Source organism: Macrosteles quadrilineatus, unplaced genomic scaffold, assembly GCF_028750875.1.
Source record: "Macrosteles quadrilineatus isolate MER2022 unplaced genomic scaffold, UCM_ALF_1.0 Scaffold_9__3_contigs__length_116548681, whole genome shotgun sequence".
In the NCBI taxonomy this organism is placed as follows: Eukaryota; Metazoa; Arthropoda; class Insecta; order Hemiptera; family Cicadellidae; genus Macrosteles; species Macrosteles quadrilineatus.
Genome location: NW_026542602.1, coordinates 105,426,823 through 105,450,175, shown reverse-complemented (window position 1 = coordinate 105,450,175; position 23,353 = coordinate 105,426,823). Strand labels below are relative to the sequence as shown.

The 23,353-nt window shown below is 32.9% G+C and overlaps 1 protein-coding gene across 1 annotated transcript; it reads right to left on the bottom strand.

The window, feature by feature from the left end:
- Positions 1-9,169: 9,169 nt before the first annotated feature.
- LOC129003705 (baculoviral IAP repeat-containing protein 7-B-like) lies at positions 9,170-9,691 on the bottom strand. Its single transcript, XM_054432003.1, has one exon. It carries the CDS (start codon positions 9,689-9,691, stop codon positions 9,170-9,172), a length of 522 nt encoding a protein of 173 aa, XP_054287978.1.
- Between the last annotated feature and the right edge of the window lie 13,662 nt (positions 9,692-23,353).

The following is a 23,353-nucleotide window of genomic DNA, read 5'->3' as shown; positions in this document are numbered from 1 at the left end:
TCCACTCCGGTTATCGAAACTCAAAACGAACTCACTCTGAAAACGAACGCTCTTGTGTGTATCATGTGTTAACTTTGAACAGCTGTGTTAGTATGCAATTTGTACAAATCTTACTAATATTATAAATTTGAAAGTTTGTGAGTGTGTGTGTATGTTTGTGTGTTCACGCATAAACTACTAGACGGATTGGTCTGAAATTTGGCATGATGATAGCTAACATTTCCTATTAACATTAAGGCATATTCTTATCTCAAAAATCATTTCGGGCTCCGCCCCAGTGGCTCTGTAGTTCCCCATGTTAACCTTATGAGTATTCATATTTAAAGGGAATTAAAGAATTTAGTCAGCTGTTTCAACTTTACAAGTTGGTTCTCTAATATGCAAGAGCATTAAAAAGTTATAAGGTTTCCCAACTGGGTGCAGCACTATTATTATTTCGTTTTAGCGAATTTCCCATATAGGGAATAAGCTATTACCGTAGTACTCATGGTAAGACCTGGACGCGGGACCGATTTTTTTTTCGTTTTGAGGTCCCTAGAGGCCAAAAACACCATCCGTTCAAATTCATGTGTGTTCAAATTGTGTGTGTCCGTTAGCACGATAACTCGATCGTTAGCAAAAATGATCCGATTTTGATGAAATTTGGTACAAACGTGTAAACCTACGTTTATTCGAACGAGTTCGCGATCCAGCATGATCGGACCATGTGAACGGGGGTTTACGGGGGGGTTTACGGGGGGGTTTTATGGGGTAAAAATAGGTTTTTCCCATTTTTGACCCAAAAAACATATAAATTTAGCAATTTCTTTCTAAACCATTTTGTAGAGCTTAAAAAAACAAATAATTTAGTATATTGAAGCGTTATTATGCGCCTAATGGTTACGGAGAAAATTCCAAAAAATTGTAAATTTAAAATTCCCATGTTATTGTTATGGAGAATAAAGTCAACTGTTGTAGTTTGCTTGTTTATGAACATATTTTGATCAAATTTGGAAAATGTTTTTATTTCTTACTAACTATTAACATTTTACAAAAAATTACAGTTTTACCCTCCCTGATGCAGCAAACCTAAGTACTTGTTAAACTAATTCTATTTAAATAGGGAATAAATTTTATATTTTTAAGTAGACATTTCAGTGTAAATCCAGTCAGTCAAATGGAAATTCGCTTAGTCTGCAGGTTTGCTGCGGCGGGGGTATTTGCATATATGACAACAGCTAATTTAAACTAAGCAGCAACAAAAAGCTGTGATACACAATGAGAACTGTCAAGTCAAAATAGGATTGTTTACAGTTTGGTTTGATTTTTTTTTATGAATAATTTGAGATATTGTGCGAATGTTTGATAATTTATCTTTTCTATTGTTTAGGTGCAGTGGTAGAACATTATGGCAATGGTAGATGTGTTATATCATACCGTAAATTTTATCAAACTGTGTCCTCCCCCCATTGCAAACTCAAAGCTTAAGTATAGCTGCAATAAGCATTTTATACTTATATACCAACCCCGTACGAAGGACGGGTGCTCTGCTAGTTATTAATATGTTTAAGTAAACAAAATTCTCGCTTCATAAGATATACATTGGGATTTAGATGGTCTGTGGGGCAAAGCCCGAGGACTTTTATTGCTGGAATTGGTGAAAGGGGGCGTCTACATAAAAAATACTTAATTTTGACACATCATTTGTAAAACTCCGTCGATTATTATCGGAGGAGTAGTGTTTCGTATAAATCGCCTTCACGTATTATATATAAGGATATCTATTTAATTATTATAGGGACAAATTAATTTGCTTTAATCTATAGTATGTTTTTTGGTTTGTAATTAATGAATTATAAGTGATTTATTAGAATTGTATATATGCTCTGCTATTTATTTAATATACTTCTAAACTGGTTTACACATTTCTGATTAACGATCTATTACAGTTGTATACGTCATTTATTTATACAAACAGCGATTTTATTTATACTAGCAGAGTACCGTTCTACGTACAGGAATCTTGTAGTAAGTTGAAACCTTCTTATATTCAGAACAGGAGTTTGTTTGCAAATTTAGAGTGCATTTTTCCAGATATGCTGGAAAAACTATTTTTGTATAGGAATACATATAAACCTTCGCAAATACAATATCTGACAGTTTCAAGCCAAAATGAATGCTTCGCAAATAAAAGTCACCCCATCGTGTTAGTCCTTATTTTATATCTAATGATAAAAATAATTGCTTTATAGATCTATGAGGCATAGCCCTAAGGTAGGCCTGTAATTGGAAGTTACTTTTCACACTGGTTAAAAGTAGTTAAAATACTACCTCAACCTCACTACTGTACACTTTATTCGGGGTGAAATGTTCATTAACGAAGGCACTCTTGTCTTTTCCACGAAACACAAAAAAATAAGGACATTAATGCGTTACCAACAGACATACACACACAAATGCAGAATTGAATTAGGTGATTTGCTACGCTTTAGCCAAAGCAATTTACAAACAAAATAATTATTTGAAAGTTTTGACAGTGTCATCAAATTTTATGATAATCGTATTTAGGCCTAATCAAACTGTAAAATTTTTGTAAATCCGTTGGCAAATATATAAATAAATACACAGTCCACAAAACATTGATACGTTAACAACGTAAAGCTTTAAAAATTCATGATGGTTTGCTGAAAAAATCTTTCACTAATGTGTTATTACTTTCATAGCTGAACTAATATTTTTGAGTCCAGACAGAAATCCCAAAAAATATACAGTAAGACATCAATTAAACTTAAAAAGCAATAAGGTGCAGCACTAAAGATAACAAAGTTGTAAATAGGGAAGTGTTTGTACGTAAAAATGATTCTTACTGCTACCACAGGTTCTAAGAAAAAGTACCAGTACCAAAAACCAACGTTTACAGTTAAGAAAAGAACTATTAGTACTTACGACCAATTCCAACTGCCCTTCTAATCAAACTGTATTATTGGTGTTAATCCGTTGGCAAATAATAAATAAATACACAGGGGACAAAACATTGATACGTTAACAACGTAAAGCTTTAAATTTCATGATGGTTTGCTCAAAAAATCTTTCACTTGATGTGGTATCAGTACCGAAGTTATTAATCTCCCTTGGTTTTTTTTTAAGTTTTCGAAAATCTAAGTTATTTCCCATTAATAGCATTATTTGTAAGCAACTTTTAATGTTAACATATTAATGACAGTTTGAAGAAACCACCTTTATCCAACCAAAGGTTTCTTATTTAAAAGATTACGTAATCTTTAAACCTAACGTAGATCGGTATATCAAGGAAACATTCGGAGGAGATGTGACAAAAAAACGCACAAATCTGGGGTTTTGGACGTTTGTAGTTTTACTTACTAAGTAGGAAGGCTATGTATTCTAAAAGTACCGATATCGTTGTCGAAATTTGGTTGTGAATAATTCGGCCTACGTAGGGCCTGCCCAAGAGATGGGCTATGTGCCAAGATTTGCGGTATGGTCCAGCGATTGCAGCACAAAGAGGTAAGAAGAATTTAAAAGTGACACATTGGAAAAGCGAGTTTAACTACATCTGTAAGTTAAACCTCTGTTACGATCACAGCGAAATCAGAAAGATCACAGCAACATCCACGATCACCCTTGCAGTTGTGTTTTTATACTTTGCATTTTACACAACTGTCCTTGAAACGCAGTCAATGAGTGGAAACCTTTTTGTAAGCTATTGGTGACGATTTAAAAAAAAAATATAAGTTTCCCAGGACTATACAACACTGATTCACGGTCTTTTCCTTGGGTATCAAAACTCAAGTACAATCGTTGCACTTGCGATTAATTAAACCGATTAAGTAAGGCACAACGTTTTTAATCTCACTTAGTTTGGATGACGTGCTTACAAAACTTGATCGGAAATGGTTGCGGTACTGTATTTGTAAACAGTATTTAATGTAAACATATCAGTGACAGCTAGAAGTGGGAACTAATCCAAACAGCTGATCGTTATTTCATAAAATGTAATAGTAAACATTGAAAGAAAATTTGACAAAAATCGAACAAAATTGTGTCTTGATAGTTCGTTATTTTGTTTTCAAAGAAGCGAAGCCATGTTTTTATAGCCAAAGACACTCTCACTAATCCAGTAAATACAGAAAATGATTTGAACGGTACTCTAGTTTTCTAGATTTCATGTAATTCTTAAATAATTTAAATGTAGTAGCTAAAAAACGTGTATTTAATTGAAGTAAATTAATATAGGCATATTTATATTCACTGCACTGTATATAAACAAATATCTATTGAGAAACAAACAATTACACGTAATAAAAAACCTCACTAGTCCGCTGCATTGTGATAGCTGGAAATCGTCGGAATAAAAACCGCCGCTACAAGATACAGAAGGGAGTATTTCATTTGGTCCAAAATCGTTTGGTCCACAAGTTGTAAAACAGTTCGTTTGGTCCAAAATCGTTTGGTCCACAAGTTTTAAAACAGTTCGTTTGGTCCAAAATCGTTTTATGATCCAGTTGGGGAGTATTTCATTTGGTCCAAAATCGTTTGGTCCACAAGATGTAAAACAGTTCGTTTGGTCCAAAATCGTTTGGTCCACAAGATGTAAAACAGTTCGTTTGGTCCAAAATCGTTTGGTCCAAAAGTACAGGCAAAACCAGTATTACGATTGTGTATTGTGGAGTAAACTTATGAAATAGACTGTACGTTTCACTGTGGACCATTCGATCGGGTCGTTTTATTCAACACTCTATTACGAGTTCGTTTGGTCCAAAAGTATGAACTATTGCGTCCCTCACATAGAAGGCGTTCAAATAATCGCCGTCACGTCGTCAACCCAACCGCCTGCCTTCCGAGGCCTATTATTTGTTGTTTTGTGATATGTTTCTAAATAATATATACTAGTGGAACCCCGTCGAAATCGACGGTTAATCTTGAGGTTTTATGCAAATTCAGCTTCCTGTGATAGATAGAGTGGTCATTAAAATCTTAGTTAAATGAAGGGAGGATAAGCAATAGTAAGGGTGACGATTGTGTTCCCTAAAAAACGTGATTGATGAATTCGTTTAACACAATATTTCCTACCTTTTTATCGGCTGGTTGCCCAAAAGGTTTTTTAGGAGTCTTATAATTGTTTGTTCATGAGTTTGTTTCATGTCAAAGCCACTTTCACTATATGGGAGAATGAGTTCATATAATTGGTCTATCATGTTACGGAAAGAGTCAATATTTATTACTAACAACTAATTCCATCTGCTTTAGGAAAATCATTCAGATTGTATCCGGATTTATAAGTAAATCTTCATCTTTGGTCATAAAAATACAGAATTTTATCAGCATATTAAATTAGTTTTTTTTATTTGATACAAATATCTGATTCTCCAGAAAGCAGTAACATTCTTACTTCGATCTAATCAATTACCAATAAGCAATTGTGATAGTTGGTTTTATTCCTTCTCTTGCCATATTGACCCATGTATTTAATCATCCTGGTCTTACTTGATAATTCGTTTATTTATGGGGTAGTTTTGCCTTGGCCATATCGATCACATAAAGCTGTGCATGTATTTCGTGGATGGAATGAACCATAATTGTAGGAAGTTTGACCACAAATCTTGAACATTTGCTGAACCAAATCCATAACCTAGTCCAGCCTTGGTAAAAAATTATGCAAATGCGATGAGATGTGATGACACTGTTGTGTTTCCGAATTGTTTGTGTATAGTGAGGTTTAGATCCGTTGTTCGACCATCACATCTTTAGTTGAATAACATTCACTGACTCCATTGTGTATTCTTTCACTAAGCTGAATGAATGCATCAAAGTAAACTCTCTAAAAGTATGTAATAAACTGGAATTTAGGATTAATAACTTTCTATAACTTATCATGCATTTATTCATAAAATTATTAAAAATTTAATCCAGTTTCTGAAAACCACTATTATTTTTAAAAAAATATGGGCAACGTGCCTGAATGTTTGTCTCAGACAATTATGCATATCACAAAGAGTAGACCTATAATTGATGTACCTTAATGATATGTCTATGATAAATAAAAGTAGCCTATTTAACATTCATTTTCATAGACTGTAAAAGCCTTCTGCACTTTTATTATTCTGTATCGTATTACATAATGGGAAATTGTCCAATGATTAAATACACATGTATAACAATAATCTCGTGATGATCTGTCAGTATTGAATAATAAGACAAAATATCGGCAAAAGTAGTCAAAAAGGCAGACACCAACCAGTACAATAGATATAACATAATGCAATAAGAAATGATTGAAAGAGTTACTGTAATATTAAGATTATATAACTGTTCGTAATGGAACGTTATATTGCTAAACATGACATTATTAAGAACATCAATTTTAAAATAAGAAAATAAGATCCTTATATATAATTCTGTAAGACAAAATTTTTACCAGGAAATTGTGGACGTCCAGAAAATATGAGTAGGCTAATTAATGTAATTTTCATGTTCTATTTTAACCTTTTGATTAAGAATTATAGACAACCATGATCAATAGTAAACACTCCATTGTAAATAGGTACCGGTACAACAATACAAATTAAGGTGTATGATAAACATTTAAAACACGTTGGTCCACTGAACACTCTGTATATTAGAAGGTCGCCAAATGTGATAAAAACTGTTAATTTATAAGATTTCCAACCGTATGATACACTATTGAGCTATAAGTTTGTTTATGTACGCTTTAGTGGTTTGAATACAACAAAACATGGCGTCTTTAACGTTAAAAACATAGAAAGTCAACATGTTTAAAGCAAAAATTGTATTAATATTATTATTGTATACGACGGCGGATATTTGAACGCCTTCAATGTGAGGGACGCAATACTTTATACTTTGGACCAAACGAACTCGTATTAATGTGTTGGACCAAACGATTTTGGACCAAACGAACTGTTTTACAACTGTTGGACCAAACGATTTTGGACCAAATGAACGGCAATATAAACGTACAGTATATTTCATAAGTTTACTCTACAATGCAACATTTTACTTCTAGTTTGGCCTGTACTTTTGGACCAAACGATTTTGGACCAAACGAACGTGTTTTTAACTGTTGGACCAAACGATTTTGGACCAAACGAACGAGTTTTTAACTGTTGGACCAAACGATTTTGGACCAAACGAACGGCAATATAAACTGTGGACCAAACGACTTTGGACCAAATGAAATTGGATAAAACGATTTTGGACCAAACGAACGAGTTTTTAACTGTTGGACCAAACGATTTTGGACCAAACGAACGGCAATATAAACTGTGGACCAAACGACTTTGGACCATTTGAAGATGATCCATACAGAAGTTGGTACGCCTACAGCGCCCTCCACAGCTGCGCGCGCCGCTGGCACTGCTGCTCAACACATCCCCACCTAAAAGACGAGCAAGTGGTATGTCAGTAGTGGATACATAGGGCTGCTGAGGAGTGACGTCACAAGAGCCATGTGGTGCTTAATTGACGGTTAAGCATCTGGTGGTAATGGTGCGTGACCTAGCACGTGGTGTGGTGGGTTACGGTATGGTGACGTCATGATGACGACATGCTGAGGTGTGAAAGTTAGGTGGATCGATATTTTCAAGGTTATTGTTGTGGTTTAAAAAAAACAGCATATCGGTAAAGGGATAAGTACCGATATGCTGATTTTTAAATTCTTTATTGAAAAATCAAAATTGACATACGAGGAATATAATTGTTTTCAAACTTAAACCTAATACAGATCTAAGCTAAACTAAACATTTGGATCATAGAAGTTATAGGAGATCTACTACAGTAACAACAGTTGTCAAATTGTCATCCACACATGTCGCAAGCGAAACAGTGTTTGCATTGGTAAGAAGAGTAAATTACGATTTTTTTGTCCATGCATATTATACACTCAAAGTTTGCTTCTTTTATTGGAAACATAGTAGGAATTTTGTTAAATTTGAGAAATTAGCTATATATACGACATAAAACTGTTGGAGATAACTATTTGTACATGTTACCTTTGCAATGTTTGCGATATAATTTGTTGTTAATGAGATGTTGTCTTTAGCTAGTTCCACTACAGACTAATGAGAGACCCATCATACACATTCTTTTATGCTGTTTATGATTGCTATCTGGTATACAGCAAACATTCGCAATTGAAATATTTCCACTTTTGTCTTTGCATTTTATAAGATCGTCAAGTGAAAAGTTTGTTATTATGTACATATTACGAAAAGTGTTTGGATTTTGGTTTGCAATGTTTCTGTGAGAAAACTTATTAAAAACCACTATTTTATTATGTCACCATTATAAACATAAATTCAGAACTAAACTAAAATATCACTTTAATCCTGCAAGGTGTATCAGCTATTTAACTGGTATGGAAAAGTAATGTACACAGTGTTTCTACTTCTTCGTGAACAGTTGGCGGTACATGCGGGCAGATCATTGTTCCACTAATTACAACCATGTGCCACATTTGCAACATAGGCCTAGTACCTTATATTTCTAAGACTTGTTTATTCATTCAAATCGTTATGTTTTTGAATGATTTTTTTAAAATAACAAACATTTGGTATATTGCACATTGCTTAATGTTAGACGTACAAACGATCAAGCTATAAAAAAACAAATTCCCCACTCTTTACCCTATAATTTACTATTTATTTAAAGCAAATGTTGACTCTCATTAAATACTCTTGGTTGTATTGTAATCCAACGTATTTCTGTTTATCGTTTGTCCTTTTGTGAAACTGTTTGAATGTTTTTTTATTGCTAGTTGTAGTACAGAAAACTATTCAATTTAACTAATTTCACTGTTAAATATGTTCAAATGTTAGGTAAGGCTTCTTTCACCGTCAACCAGTCTTTCTAATATATCCATCACTTCCTTGCTAAATATGGATCCTTTTTACACTGGATGATATTATATAAGCATCGGTGCATGACCTAGCACGTGACCTAGGACATGGTGTAGTGGGTTATGTCATGGTGGCGTGTCAGAGCTAGGGTGGATCGATATTTTCAAGGTCGTTGTTTGGGTTTAAAAAAAATCAGCATATCGGTAGTGGGATGAATACCGATATGCTGATTTTTGTTAATTCTTTATTGAAAATTTAAAATACACACAATATAAGGAATATAGCTGTTTTAAAAACTTAAACCTAATACAGATCTAAACTAAAAACACTTGGATCATAGAAATTATAGGAGCTCTACAGTAACAACAGTTATCGAATCTCCATCCGCATATGTCACAAGCGAAACAGTGTTTGCATGGCAAGAAGAGTAGATTACGATTTTTGTTCATGCATATTATACACTCGATGTTTGATTCTTCTATCGGTGGGGGTACAGCAATGTTGTTTGTTGGAATCCTTTTCTTTTGTAGGGCGTTTCTTTCGGTTCTGGATCTCATTTCGTTGACGAAATCTTGTCCTTTGTGTACCAATACGAACGGACACTTGGGAAACCATTTCGCGTGTTCTTCCCAAGGATCATCGATATCTTGCCAATGGTGTAGTCCACCACCGCAGTAAAAACAAATCGTTTGGTCCTTTTTTCCTGCGTAGAAGAATCCTGCTTCAGCGAGTTCGATTCTACATTCGCTAACAAAACTTCTCGTTCGGGCGTGTATGTACGAGTTGATCCTATCATTTTCTTTTGAATATTCAGGATGTTTTATACACCACGACATGTTACTTCGAGCTCCGATGAGAGTAAAGTGGATAGTAGTAGGTCTCGCATCGTCCTTTTATGCGGTAGGTACCTTATTTTCGTGGAATGAAAACCAGCTTCTGATTGGTTGATTACAGCAGACGTTGCAATGTTCAAGGTCATCCAAAGTAAATTTTAAAAAACAACATATCGGTATTGAAACAAAATACCGATACGATCTAGCTTTTATTTTTCCCATATTTATTTCAAACATTTAGATAAACATATTTACAATAAACATTATTTTGACTACGCTAAATTATTACATTTGCAAAAACTAAACCTAAGATACAAATCAAATGAAGGTGAGGTGTAATGAAGAGGGTTCCCGATGATGGTGGTGTAGAATGCTCCTGTTTTGACTTGTGGTCAGGTCGTAAATTTATGGAGTTATTTCGTACTGAAGGAGTAGATTGATTGTGTTTAGTCTCGTTGCAAAGATTAGGTGTAATGGTGTAGACTTCTGATTGTAGCGGTGGGGTAGAGCACTCCTCGTCGTAGTCAGACCCGTTGTAATCACTAAAGTTCATAAATGGTAAATATTGTCCATGCTCCTTTAAGAATATCCCCCTCGTTTGTTGATGTTCAAATATTAAATTCCAATCTAAATGATCTTTGTAGTTTTCGATAAAACTTTCAGAAAGGTTTTGATATTTACAAATTTCCTTCCAACAGCAGTTGTTGAAAGTAGGAATCATCTCTACGAGTATTTCTTCTGAGAACCGTTGTCTTTTTAAAACGTGAAACCAATTCACCCTGTGAAAGTACATCCTCAACATTTCTATAGTGAAAATGTAGTGCAAAGAAAGAAGTTCCCAGTCCATAAACGTGTCGAAACGTTGCACAAAACTATCGGATAACACTCCGTGAGGAAATCGAGGTTCTTGCGAGATTAAACTCCAAGCACTCACGTTGGTACCCATCGTGTTATCGTGAACCTTAGAGTGTGCAAACTGAACGCTGGAATACTGTGGCAACCCTTTTATATGATTGTAACAAACTTAGGTGTAGTGATGTTTGCAGATTTAAATTTGAAAATTTAAACCTAGAGATATTTTTTTGTTATTCAGATGATCTGGTTTCATATGGTTTGAGAACCAAAGCTAGCTCATTAAGTAAACGTGTGATGTTACTTCTGTTTAAGCCAATGCTACAACAAACACAAGTATCGGGACCACAAGTTGCATCATCGTTTGACCATGGACATTCCTTATAATGCTCACCATATTTGGACTTTGTTTTTGCTGACAAACCATGCCTATCTATTTTTCTCTGGATTTCAATAATGTTTTTGATTATTCTTTCGAACTTCAGTACAGCTTCTAAATTCCAACTCACCAACCCTAGTGCAGGATGTGTTAAAACTCGATACAATTCGTTGTTCATGATGGGTTTCCTTTAGCTGGTTCTACTTCAGACTGATGAGCGACCGATGTTACACCCCCCTTTTATGTTGTAAAGTTCAAGGTCATCCAAATTTGTTAAAAAAAAACAGCATATCGGTATCAAAACAAATACCGATATGCTGTTTTTTTACTCTTTATTTATTTATTAAATCTTTTACAAAAGTACATTCTACAAACAGAACTTAAATCTAAGGACGTTGTGACATGTGAAGAGATAATTCTGTAGAGTTGTTTCCGCTTGACCCACGAGACACCAGGTACAGGGATCCGGGTTCGATGCTTCTCAGATCTTCATTTTGTAGTAGATGTACAAATCGTTTAGGTAGAAATACTTGAAACTTCGGTTCATCCCCCGAAGTAAATGGTGCATCACTTAAAGAAACCACGATGGCATCCCCGATGGAAGTGTCAATCTTCTTGATATTGTGAATTGTATAATGTTTGTTTTCTTTTAGTTCTGAACACTTTTTAGTAAGTAAACAGTTTGATTTGGACTGTGCGTTGAATTGATCAACAAACGTTTGTAGGAAATGTGAACTCATGATTTATTTAGTTCGTCGTTGTTGCTAGCTTGGAGTCTAGAGTAATACTCATGCATTGTCAAGGTTTGCTCTTCGTATTTATACCCATCGCTACCCCCACCACTCCTCATTGGCTCCAAAAAAGCTGCTAATCGGTATACATTTTTCAATGCGCACTGTGATTGTGTATGTTGTTTGTTTTTTACTAGTCGACATATATTTTCCAACTTGGGAGATTCGAAATTCTTATCCAATATCACGTCGTAAACTTGCCGAGTCGTATATGCTTGTATCCAATTACGTTTTTCTAATCCTCTTGTGTATACAGTTGTAAACTCATTACAAAAATGATACATAATATTTTCGAGACTCTTGTAGTTTGTAAACCCTTCACACCAATCGATACTATGGAAGTATCTCGTAGTCCATTTATTGGTTCTTTTCGTTTTACTGTTGAGATTATTAAATGCGAATGGAGGTTCAAATAGAAATGGAAAGACAATTCCTGTATTTAAATCTAGGAATACTAGTTCCTTTATGATATATTCATTTTTGTTTCCTCGAAAAGCTTGAAATTCCACTACACAAGGTTTTTCTTGAATCTCTTCAACTCTGTCAGCGAAGGAAATCTTCCTCTCCATATCGTTTTAAGATAACAACTGGTTTCCACACCACGGTAGATCCCTTTTTTATAGATCAGGCCGTACAGTTGTCAGCGCGTTGGTGTATATTTAACGTGGGCACCTTCCCCCCAGTAGGCCTACCCCACGTGATGTTAACATATTTGCTGTCCTGTTTACATCGGCTACAGCTTATCTGTTGTTTCCTTTTTTATTTCTTCTATTTTTCTCCGTCTTGCAAATTCATTACACCTTTAACATCACTCGTCTGTTCTGCTACTGTTGAAATTGTTTCGTGGTTTTCCTCCGTCACTTGTTCCTCCGTTACACTCACAGAACTAGATCCTTCTATCTTTTCTTCGTCGATGTTTTCCCTCTGTTCCAACGCGTTAACTTGTCTCCACATTTCCACCTCTTCTGGTATCCGGTTGAAAATCGATGTATCCACAGGTCCATGCAATATCTGAACGTCTGGTTGTTTTTCCATCGTTTCCACTAAGTAATCTTTCACGACAGGGGAAGAAAAAACTAGCTGTCTCATGTATCTTGTTATCGATGATGTAGCACAACTCAATAAATAAAATTCAGAATTGGTAAGTAAAATTCTTTCATCGTGTTTGGTTAGCTCCCTAAATCTAACTTGCTGCTCCCCTCGCTGTTTAACAACATCTATCTCGATGTCGCAGTCTGAGAGCCTGATTGCAGTTTTTCTTCCAAACAGATTGTTCTCCAAATAACATTCTATCAAATGCAAATGTTTAATAAACGATTCCCAAGCATTTTCCGAAAACAACAAAGTTTTAGCACCATGGTTCAATAGCACTGTTGGAGAATAATCCAACGGTTTGTACATACCGATAGATATAATGTTTGTCATACATCTTGAAACTGGATATGATATACGAAGAAATACTTCTATCAACTTGTGTAGTGGCATTTCCTCTTCTTGTTTCCTTTTCCTTTTTCCGATTACCTTCGTTACGTTGTTGGTGTTTACATCATTTTCTGTACGTGATTCTTCTTCGTTAAAATATAAAAATTCAGATACCGCTTCTTTACATTGGTTTTTGTTTTCTTTATCTTTTAATAACATCGTTGTTGTTGTATCCGTTGCACACTGCGATGATCCCATCTTTGAAAGCTATGTTTTCCGTACTGAGAGTATGGATAAACTGAAGCTTTCCGTTTACTCCGAGTTTTATTTATACCCTCCCACAACGAGTGTTTCTATCTACAACACTACTTTTACAATTCCTTTTAGAGGGGTGTATGTTAAAATCTTATCATGCAAAATCAAACAATAAGCGGATGTTCCTTCAGGTTTATTTTCATCCAACTCCAATTACAACTTTATATCCACGCTTGAAGATTTTACAGATTCATTTTGTTTGGAACAATCTATAACCACGACTGGAGCTTTTGAGACACCTAATTTGTTAGAGATCTTCTTCACTATCCACCACTACGGTCTTAAATGTTGATAGATTTTTTCTTTGTTCACCATCATACAAAGGTGTGATAAAGCGTTTTTCCTCATTCCAAACAAACTTTGATCCCATGTGTGTTATAAGCTTTCCACCAACGCGATATACGTGTGTGCGAAACTTGTAATCTCCACCACGATATGTTGCAAATCCACTCATACTTGTAGCTTTTGCTATTATTACAGGTTTTGAAGGACTATTTACAACCAAATCAAATTCAACATCACCACATTTAAATATATCTTTTTCGAAATCATATGTCAACGTTTGACTGACAGTGCTTACATCATCTTTGTTAATACCTTTGGCTACATGAGTAATTCTTTTATTTTTACCATCGTAGCAACATTTTTCTGGAGGAAAAACAGCTTCCTTGACTTCTTTTACTGTTAACTTAAGGTCATTATTGGAGGATTTCAAGTTTTCAGTTAATGTTGAAAAACCATTACTCATTTCCTGCAGTTTTTCCAACTTTTTATTTAGGTCACTAAGTCTTTCTTCCAATCCTTTCAATTCCAGTTTATTAATATAGTAACGGGTTAAATAACCTCTTGTTACTGCTTGACGTGCGGTTTCAGGATCCGACGAAACCCTAAACCGTTTAGTATCTTCATCGTCATAATCTTCGTATTCATCTTCCAAATCTTTTCTTTCTCGTTTTTGGGTGTACAGAGAGTGGCCAAACTTATCAATAATGTGATGTTTTATCATTGGAGATGTTTACTGTAGAGTATATGTAAACCAAATAAGTATAATCCGAGAACCTAGCAATACTTATACTCCAATAAAAATATTGGACAGATAAGAATGATTTTTCTACTTAAGCTATTTTTAATAAGTGTTTACTTGATCTTGTTCAAATGAAGACAAACTGTTATTCTCTCGTTTCTAAAATCAACCAGTCTGTTATCTTGATCCATAATTTTGAGCGTAATATTACTAATTGTCTGGGTTGTTAATGGCAAGTAAATGACAGGATTAGGTATTTCAACTAGTTTATAGCCGGGTGGTACAGCAGGAAAGAATTGATAAATCACATGAGATTGTTCGTTGTTTAGATATGAGCCTGTCGTCACATTACAAATAACTCTTATTGTGTTTACCTTAAAAATGTCTACAATGTTTTCAGAATAATAACTGATTCCAGGTTTAGCTACAATATTTCCAAATCCTAAAAGTTTTCCAATTGAATTAGGCATGGAAAAATCTACTTCCACAGTACATTTGATCATTGATTGAAGAGTATTGTTGTTAGTTCCTAGTTGAATGTAGTATTTCTTTTCCTTTGTTGTTATTTTGTGAAACTTCTCTTGTATGTAATCTCTTATATCCTGCACCTCGTATGCACCTTTTGGAATAGTAATCACTTTATCACCATCAAAATGAAATTGGTTGTTTGTTTCATCAACGTTTGGTATTGAGTTGTACGATTCAAAACTAAGAAGACCTATTTCATATTCATCAATATTTCCTATTTCAATAGGTGGGAAATAATTTACGGAGAGCACTGAGCTCCTACCTGAAAGTGTCAGTGTCTTGGACATAACTGATGACTAATAAGCATAACAATATTTATTTATAGATGGCTAGTGCTTTTACTAAAAAAATGAAACATAAATTACCACAGATCAACGTATCATCTAGTGGTTGTTGTCTATTATAATTATAAAATACGTTCTTGACTGGTTTAAAGTATTTAGAAATATTTTCGAAGTTCCTTTGAAGTTACTGATAATTCTGCTGCTTTTTACATTCAACATTGTTATTTATAGCAAACAATGAGTGCACTCTATAATAGTTTTAATATTGTTTATTAACTTAGACTATATACATGCTGTTATTTTTACAACATTTCTCAATTTTAAGCAATTATCCTCCGATTACGTAGTTTATCAACTAAAGCTACTCATTCGTTTTCCAAAAAAGTATGATCGGCTTCCAATAGCTTCATGTATTAACCGCATTAAGTTAATTAATTTGTTTGCATTGTTGTATTATATATTATGTTAGTGTTAGAAGACTCTTTTTAAATAATCCTTCTCCAGAACGAGTTAAAGTCCGGTATCCTCTTTTCTTTTTTCTTCTATAAATTGGATCAATATCGACTTATTACATTGTTCTTCGTTTAACTCTTCTGACTTCTGATGTAAACATTCCAGATATGATATTTGTGTATTTTACAGATCTATTCCTAAGTATTGATAAATTTGAGTTATATGCTTTTTCTGTGAAGGTTTGTTCTACTACAGATATTCTTAAACAAAACTAAAAGACGAAAACAGATTTTATCGGAAATAGCCGAAACAATTATAATAAAGATTTAGTATGTTGTAGCTACCCTTTAAATTCTGAACAAAATAGTAGAACCTTTGATTATATGGGTGTTTTTTTTAAGTGTGCCACCATTGGGATCTCAGTAACTAATGATTCTACAGCAAACTTTAAATGCGGAAGATTCCCTTGTTTTTAAAGACATTCAAAAATTATTTAATAATATTTTTTGTAAATGGTCACCATTTTCCAATATGGCGGTCAACTTTGAAATTTCTTATAGGACACCCCCCTATATTTTATCATGTCTTCGGATAGAACATGCAATTTAAAAACTTTATCATCATTGACATTTTTTCGATAAACCCACTTGTTTAGGAGTTAAAGCCTATGGAACAATAACTTCCGATGTACATTTTACATCATGTAGCTCCTAAACAAGTAGGTTTGTAGCGAAAATGCGAAGTGTAAGTAAGTCAAATAAGTCCTAAAACTGCACCCACATTCCATAAAGACCATAAAAAACGTTAAAAATATTCATTCTATTATTTCAAAAATGGCGACCATTTTTTGCAAAATGGTGACAAACTTGAAAAGTGGAAAACTGTGTATATTTTATGGTCTTATGTATTTTATGTATAGCATTAACTAATGTTATATGGTCAATGGTAGAACATCCATTCCTGTAACAATTACGGTCCATAAACTATTGTAACTTAAATTATTATTTTCCTATAAAACTACATGAAATAAAAACAAAAAATAGATTTGATAAAAACCGTTTATGTTTGAATTACTACATTTGTGATCCTTATGGTATTTAAACAACATGGTGCAACTCCAACATAGTCGCTAGATGTCGATGTAATCGGTAGCAAAACGTATGTATATTTAAAAGAATAACTTATACAAACTGTTGACATTTTGTTTTTAAGACGCAAGAACTACAAAATGATCTATTCTCCACTCTGTATTTTTTTTTAGTCTAGTGTTTTCATAAAATTTATTCAGACGGTTTCGAAAGCAATAAAACGAAAACTATAATATTAGTCAATGTAAATAGTTCAATTTATTGGTAAAAACTGTTTCGGCCTAATTAGGCCTCATCAGGTGGAGATAGACAAACAGCTTAAATATATAAATTGTAAACTGTGTAAATATTGGAAGTTTACAATTTAACATTTAACAGCTGTAAAATGTCACTCACACGACAGTTTTTTTTTTGTTTTTTTTTTTGTGTTTTTTGTGTTTTTTTTAATGTAATTGCGAACATAAACCAACAAATTATCTATTACCCGCTCTGCGTTCTTTTCGCTTTAACTTTAGTATCAGTTTTAATCATCATCTACAGTTAAGGATAACACTCCTATGAGTCCAGCATTGACAGTATCGATCATAAAAGTTTGGTATTCCATTAAATCCTCTCGGAGAGACGCATTATATATTCGATCTTCGAATATCGGGGATAATGTTTCTTCACTAAAAATGCCAAATCGAAATATGCATCCAAAAAAAGGAGAACCATGGACTGCCAGGTCAAAGAAACTCTCACATACACCATCCATATTGTAAATCATCTTGTTGATCTGCATTGTAGGTGTAGGTGCCAAAGGGAGAATGATATCATACAGTTTAAGCTGTGCTTTTATACGTAACAGTGGAAGAGAAGGGGGTTGAGAGGAAAATGGGGGGGGGGGGATTAATAGGTATATATGCTATGCAATTGGACGCAACAAGTTTTGCAACGTTTGATGATTTTTAATGCGTTTTACCACAGCTTTAAACTGTTTTAAAATATTTTTTCATTCCCGTATACGTACATTTTATTTGTAATTCAAAAATGGTGTGGTTTAAATAAATATTGTATAAGAAATGAACAACTAAATTTTTTAGGTTCTAATTCCATTTCTATCATCACTCAAAGAATACAAAACCAATACTTGCTAAGCATTTTTACTGCCATGTCAAAAGTAAAAACCCAAATCTTTAATTAAAATACCATCCTATAAAAAAATATCGGTTAAACGTTAATCCAGTATAATGATTCAATGCTTCACTAGAATTGTGATGTCAGTTAACAAAACCTGTATGACAATTATTAGTTATAACATCTTTTAATTAGATGACATACATCTGTCATTAGACCTTAAATGGTGAATGTAGTTTGGATTACTTAAATGTTATTTGTTCCTTTACTACATAAATAGATTCTAGGTCAAGAGTAGATTACTGGTCAAAATAGATTCAAACCAGACTAAAAAAATGTTGACCGAATGAGGTGAATCCATAACACGAACCACGGTGTTCCATCATTCGGTTAAATTTGCACTTACTTTTGCTGCATTAGCCTTACTTTTAACATGGGTATACAAATTATAAATGCTGCAGCAGCAAATGATTATTACTGTTAAAACAGCAAAAGAAAGTTCGACCAATGTCTCTTAATAATTAATTAAAAAATTGGTTAGTTTTTAAGTTACCTCTCTTAATACAAAATTTAAATAAGAATAGCAAACTCTTTCTGCAATATTGAAACACTCCTGATGTTAGTAAAAATTAATAAAAACAAATTTAAATGTTTCTTAAAAAATAGAAAAAAATAAGATAAAATATATATGATTAGTCAACTTTTATAGATTAATTTATTGGTAAAAACTGTTTCGGCCTTTTTGGGCCTCTTCAGGCGGAGATAGACAAACAGCTTAAATATATAAATTGTAAACTGCGTAAAATATTGGAAGTTTACAATTTAACATTTAACAGCTGTAAAATGTCACTCACACGACAGTTTTTTTTGTTTTTTTTTGTTTTTTCTACTTTTTTTACATTTTTATATATTTTAAATATTTCATTCTAGTTTCTTGAATTGATTGGCAATCACTATTCAAATTTGAACTTATTATCATTTTTGTCATATTTAAATAATTTGTTTAATAGTTCGTTTGGTTCAGATGTTCTTAATGACTTCGGAAGCTTAATCCATACAGTTTTTTCTGCCGATTGAAATTTTGCATTACCATTTGCGTCGTAATTGACCAATTTATAGATAAAATTTTTATTTAGCTTGTGCAGCTTCTTTACTTTTTTCTGACTGTTATTTACAGCATTGTTTTGTGGAGTACTTGAAAGACTTGTTTGTATCATTGTTAATTTTTTTTCAATTTCATTAATCTTCTTTTTCAAATCTTCATTATTGTTTTTAGTTCGAAGCAAATGCTCAACTTTTGACTCCAATTCTTGAGAATGAGTCTGAATGTTTCTTAAGTTTTCATCAATTTTGCTATAATTTGTTTTAGGTTTTTTCTCTTCTTCTTTTTTTGTGTGTATGGTACAGAATTCTCCTCTCGTCCAAGTTTGGCATCTTTCACCTTTCTTAGGTTTTTTCACATAGATGTATTTACAAAGATTTTTTGTTGGTTGAGGGGAAATTACAATAATTTTTCTTTTTTCTTCTACCGGTTTGTCTTTTTTTGAAATTTCATTTGCTTTTTCTTTAGCCCTTTCATTTGTGGATTTAACGTCATCTTCATCTTCAGAAGATGATGATAAAACGAACTCGTTACTTGTAAATTTTGATTTTTTTTTGTCTGATGGTTTTTCTTCTTCTATAGTTACTGCTTCCTCAACAATAATATCAAGTAAATTTTGCACTGATGTGCTAGTTTCTACATCACTAACTTCTAAATCTTCTTCTAATTGAGTTTTCTTCTTTTTAGGAATTGATTCTTCAGCTTGTTCTTGTAGCCTCTTCATTGGTGCTAATACTGGCCTAGGCAATGTTCTTTTTCTAAGGCATGGGTCTTCATCCATTTTTATCGAAACGGAACGCTCTGAAACACAGCACACAATGACAAGAGAGCTACCTATGCTGTGTTATATATGATTCCCTCACTTCCCCCACCCTCAACACAAAGGGTTTTTATAAAATGTAAGGATTAAAACTCACATATTTCAGAAATCATTGTTTATCAAAACATTAGAATTAACTTAACTTATTAACTTATGTAATAGTTTAGTTTATCATTATTTGTTTCTTTTGTCTATAAAATGAATCTAGGTCAAGGTCACTCCAGACTTAAAAAAATAAAACCCGAATGAGGTGGATCCGTAACACAAACCACCGTGTTCCTCATTCGGGTTAAAAGTATTCTTACTTTTGCTGATTTTAACTTTATTTTAAATGATAGTATAATAAACAAATGGTGCACCAGAAAATGTTAATTAACAGCAAAAGAAAGATTACTCAGTGCCCCTAAAAGACTAATATAATTTACTGTAACAGTCGTTTAGTTTTTATTAAATTAGGTAATTTAACTTTATTATATTCGATTTGGATATATAATGTTTTGATAATAGTAATTAAGTTATATCCAAAAGCATAAATGACTAGTATAAATTATATCAAAGAACGCGCATTTGTAAAATAATCCTGATGTTTTTTTATTTGAGAAATTTAAAATCTGTATTTTGTATTTCTAATTTTAGGGTTTTAGACAAGGATTAACACTGTTTCATTCAAAAATAATTTTACTTTTGATGTGAGTTGGAACTATTCATGTTTCAAAGATCACAGTTAACGTACAAACTGCTAGAGCTATGTTTCCACAGAATATTTGCCCACATGAATTATTGTTTTACTTTTTAATTTTGTTAAACAATTTCAAAGATATGTTAGTATTTCTCTATGTTGATAAACCACTGGTCACTAAAAATCGCTAAGGATTTTTTTTAGATCCGCTGGGTTTTAGACAAGGATTAACACTGTTTTACTTTTTAATTTTGTTAAACAATTTCAAAGATATGTTAGTATTTCTCCATGTTGATAAACCACTGGTCACTTAAAATCGCTAAGGATTTTTTTTTTAGATCCGCTGGGTTTTAGACAAGGATTAACACTGTTTCATTCAAAAATAATTCTACTTTTGATGTGAGTTGGAACTATTCATGTTTCAAAGATCACAGTTAACGTACAAACTGCTACAGCTACGTTTCCACAGAATATTTCTCACATGAATTATTGTTTTACTTTTTAATTTTGTTAAACAATTTCAAAGATATGTTAGTATTTCTCCATGTTGATAAACCACTGGTCACTTAAAATCGCTAAGGATTTTTTTAGATCCGCTGGGTTTTAGACAAGGATTAACACTGTTTTACTTTTTAATTTTGTTAAACAATTTCAAAGATATGTTAGTGTTTCACCATGTTGATAAACCACTGGTCACTTAAAATCGCTAAGGATTTTTTTAGATCCGCTGGGTTTTAGACAAGGATTAACACTGTTTCATTCAAAAATAATTCTACTTTTGATGTGAGTTGGAACTATTCATGTTTCAAAGATCACAGTTAACGTACAAACTGCTAGAGCTACGTTTCCACAGAATATTTCTCACATGAATTATTGTTTTACTTTTTAATTTTGTTAAACAATTTCAAAGATATGTTAGTATTTCTCCATGTTGATAAACCACTGGTCACTTAAAATCGCTAAGGATTTTTTTAGATCCGCTGGGTTTTAGACAAGGATTAACACTGTTTTACTTTTTAATTTTGTTAAACAATTTCAAAGATATGTTAGTGTTTCACCATGTTGATAAACCACTGGTCACTTAAAATCGCTAAGGATTTTTTTAGATCCGCTGGGTTTTAGACAAGGATTAACACTGTTTCATTCAAAAATAATTCTACTTTTGATGTGAGTTGGAACTATTCATGTTTCAAAGATCACAGTTAACGTACAAACTGCTAGAGCTACGTTTCCACAGAATATTTCTCACATGAATTATTGTTTTACTTTTTAATTTTGTTAAACAATTTCAAAGATATGTTAGTATTTCTCCATGTTGATAAACCACTGGTCACTAAAAATCGCTAAGGATTTTTTTTAGATCCGCTGGGTTTTAGACAAGGATTAACACTGTTTTACTTTTTAATTTTGTTAAACAATTTCAAAGATATGTTAGTATTTCTCCATGTTGATAAACCACTGGTCACTTAAAATCGCTAAGGATTTTTTTTTTAGATCCGCTGGGTTTTAGACAAGGATTAACACTGTTTCATTCAAAAATAATTCTACTTTTGATGTGAGTTGGAACTATTCATGTTTCAAAGATCACAGTTAACGTACAAACTGCTACAGCTACGTTTCCACAGAATATTTCTCACATGAATTATTGTTTTACTTTTTAATTTTGTTAAACAATTTCAAAGATATGTTAGTATTTCTCCATGTTGATAAACCACTGGTCACTTAAAATCGCTAAGGATTTTTTTAGATCCGCTGGGTTTTAGACAAGGATTAACACTGTTTTACTTTTTAATTTTGTTAAACAATTTCAAAGATATGTTAGTGTTTCACCATGTTGATAAACCACTGGTCACTTAAAATCGCTAAGGATTTTTTTAGATCCGCTGGGTTTTAGACAAGGATTAACACTGTTTCATTCAAAAATAATTCTACTTTTGATGTGAGTTGGAACTATTCATGTTTCAAAGATCACAGTTAACGTACAAACTGCTAGAGCTACGTTTCCACAGAATATTTCTCACATGAATTATTGTTTTACTTTTTAATTTTGTTAAACAATTTCAAAGATATGTTAGTATTTCTCCATGTTGATAAACCACTGGTCACTTAAAATCGCTAAGGATTTTTTTAGATCCGCTGGGTTTTAGACAAGGATTAACACTGTTTTACTTTTTAATTTTGTTAAACAATTTCAAAGATATGTTAGTGTTTCACCATGTTGATAAACCACTGGTCACTTAAAATCGCTAAGGATTTTTTTAGATCCGCTGGGTTTTAGACAAGGATTAACATTGTTTTACTTTTTAATTTTGTTAAACAATTTCAAAGATATGTTAGTGTTTCACTATGTTGATAAACCACTGGTCACTAAAAATCGCTAAGGATTTTTTTAGATCCGCTGGGTTTTAGACAAGGATTAACACTGTTTTACTTTTTAATTTTGTTAAACAATTTCAAAGATATGTTAGTGTTTCACCATGTTGATAAACCACTGGTCACTTAAAATCGCTAAGGATTTTTTAGATCCGCTGGGTTTTAGACAAGGATTAACACTGTTTTACTTTTTAATTTTGTTAAACAATTTCATAGATATGTTAGTGTTTCACCATGTTGATAAACCACTGGTCACTTAAAATCGCTAAGGATTTTTTTTAGATCCGCTGGGTTTTAGACAAGGATTAACACTGTTTTACTTTTTAATTTAGTTAAACAATTTCAAAGATATGTTAGTATTTCTCCATGTTGATAAACCACTGGTCACTTAAAATCGCTAAGGATTTTTTTAGATCCGCTGGGTTTTAGACAAGGATTA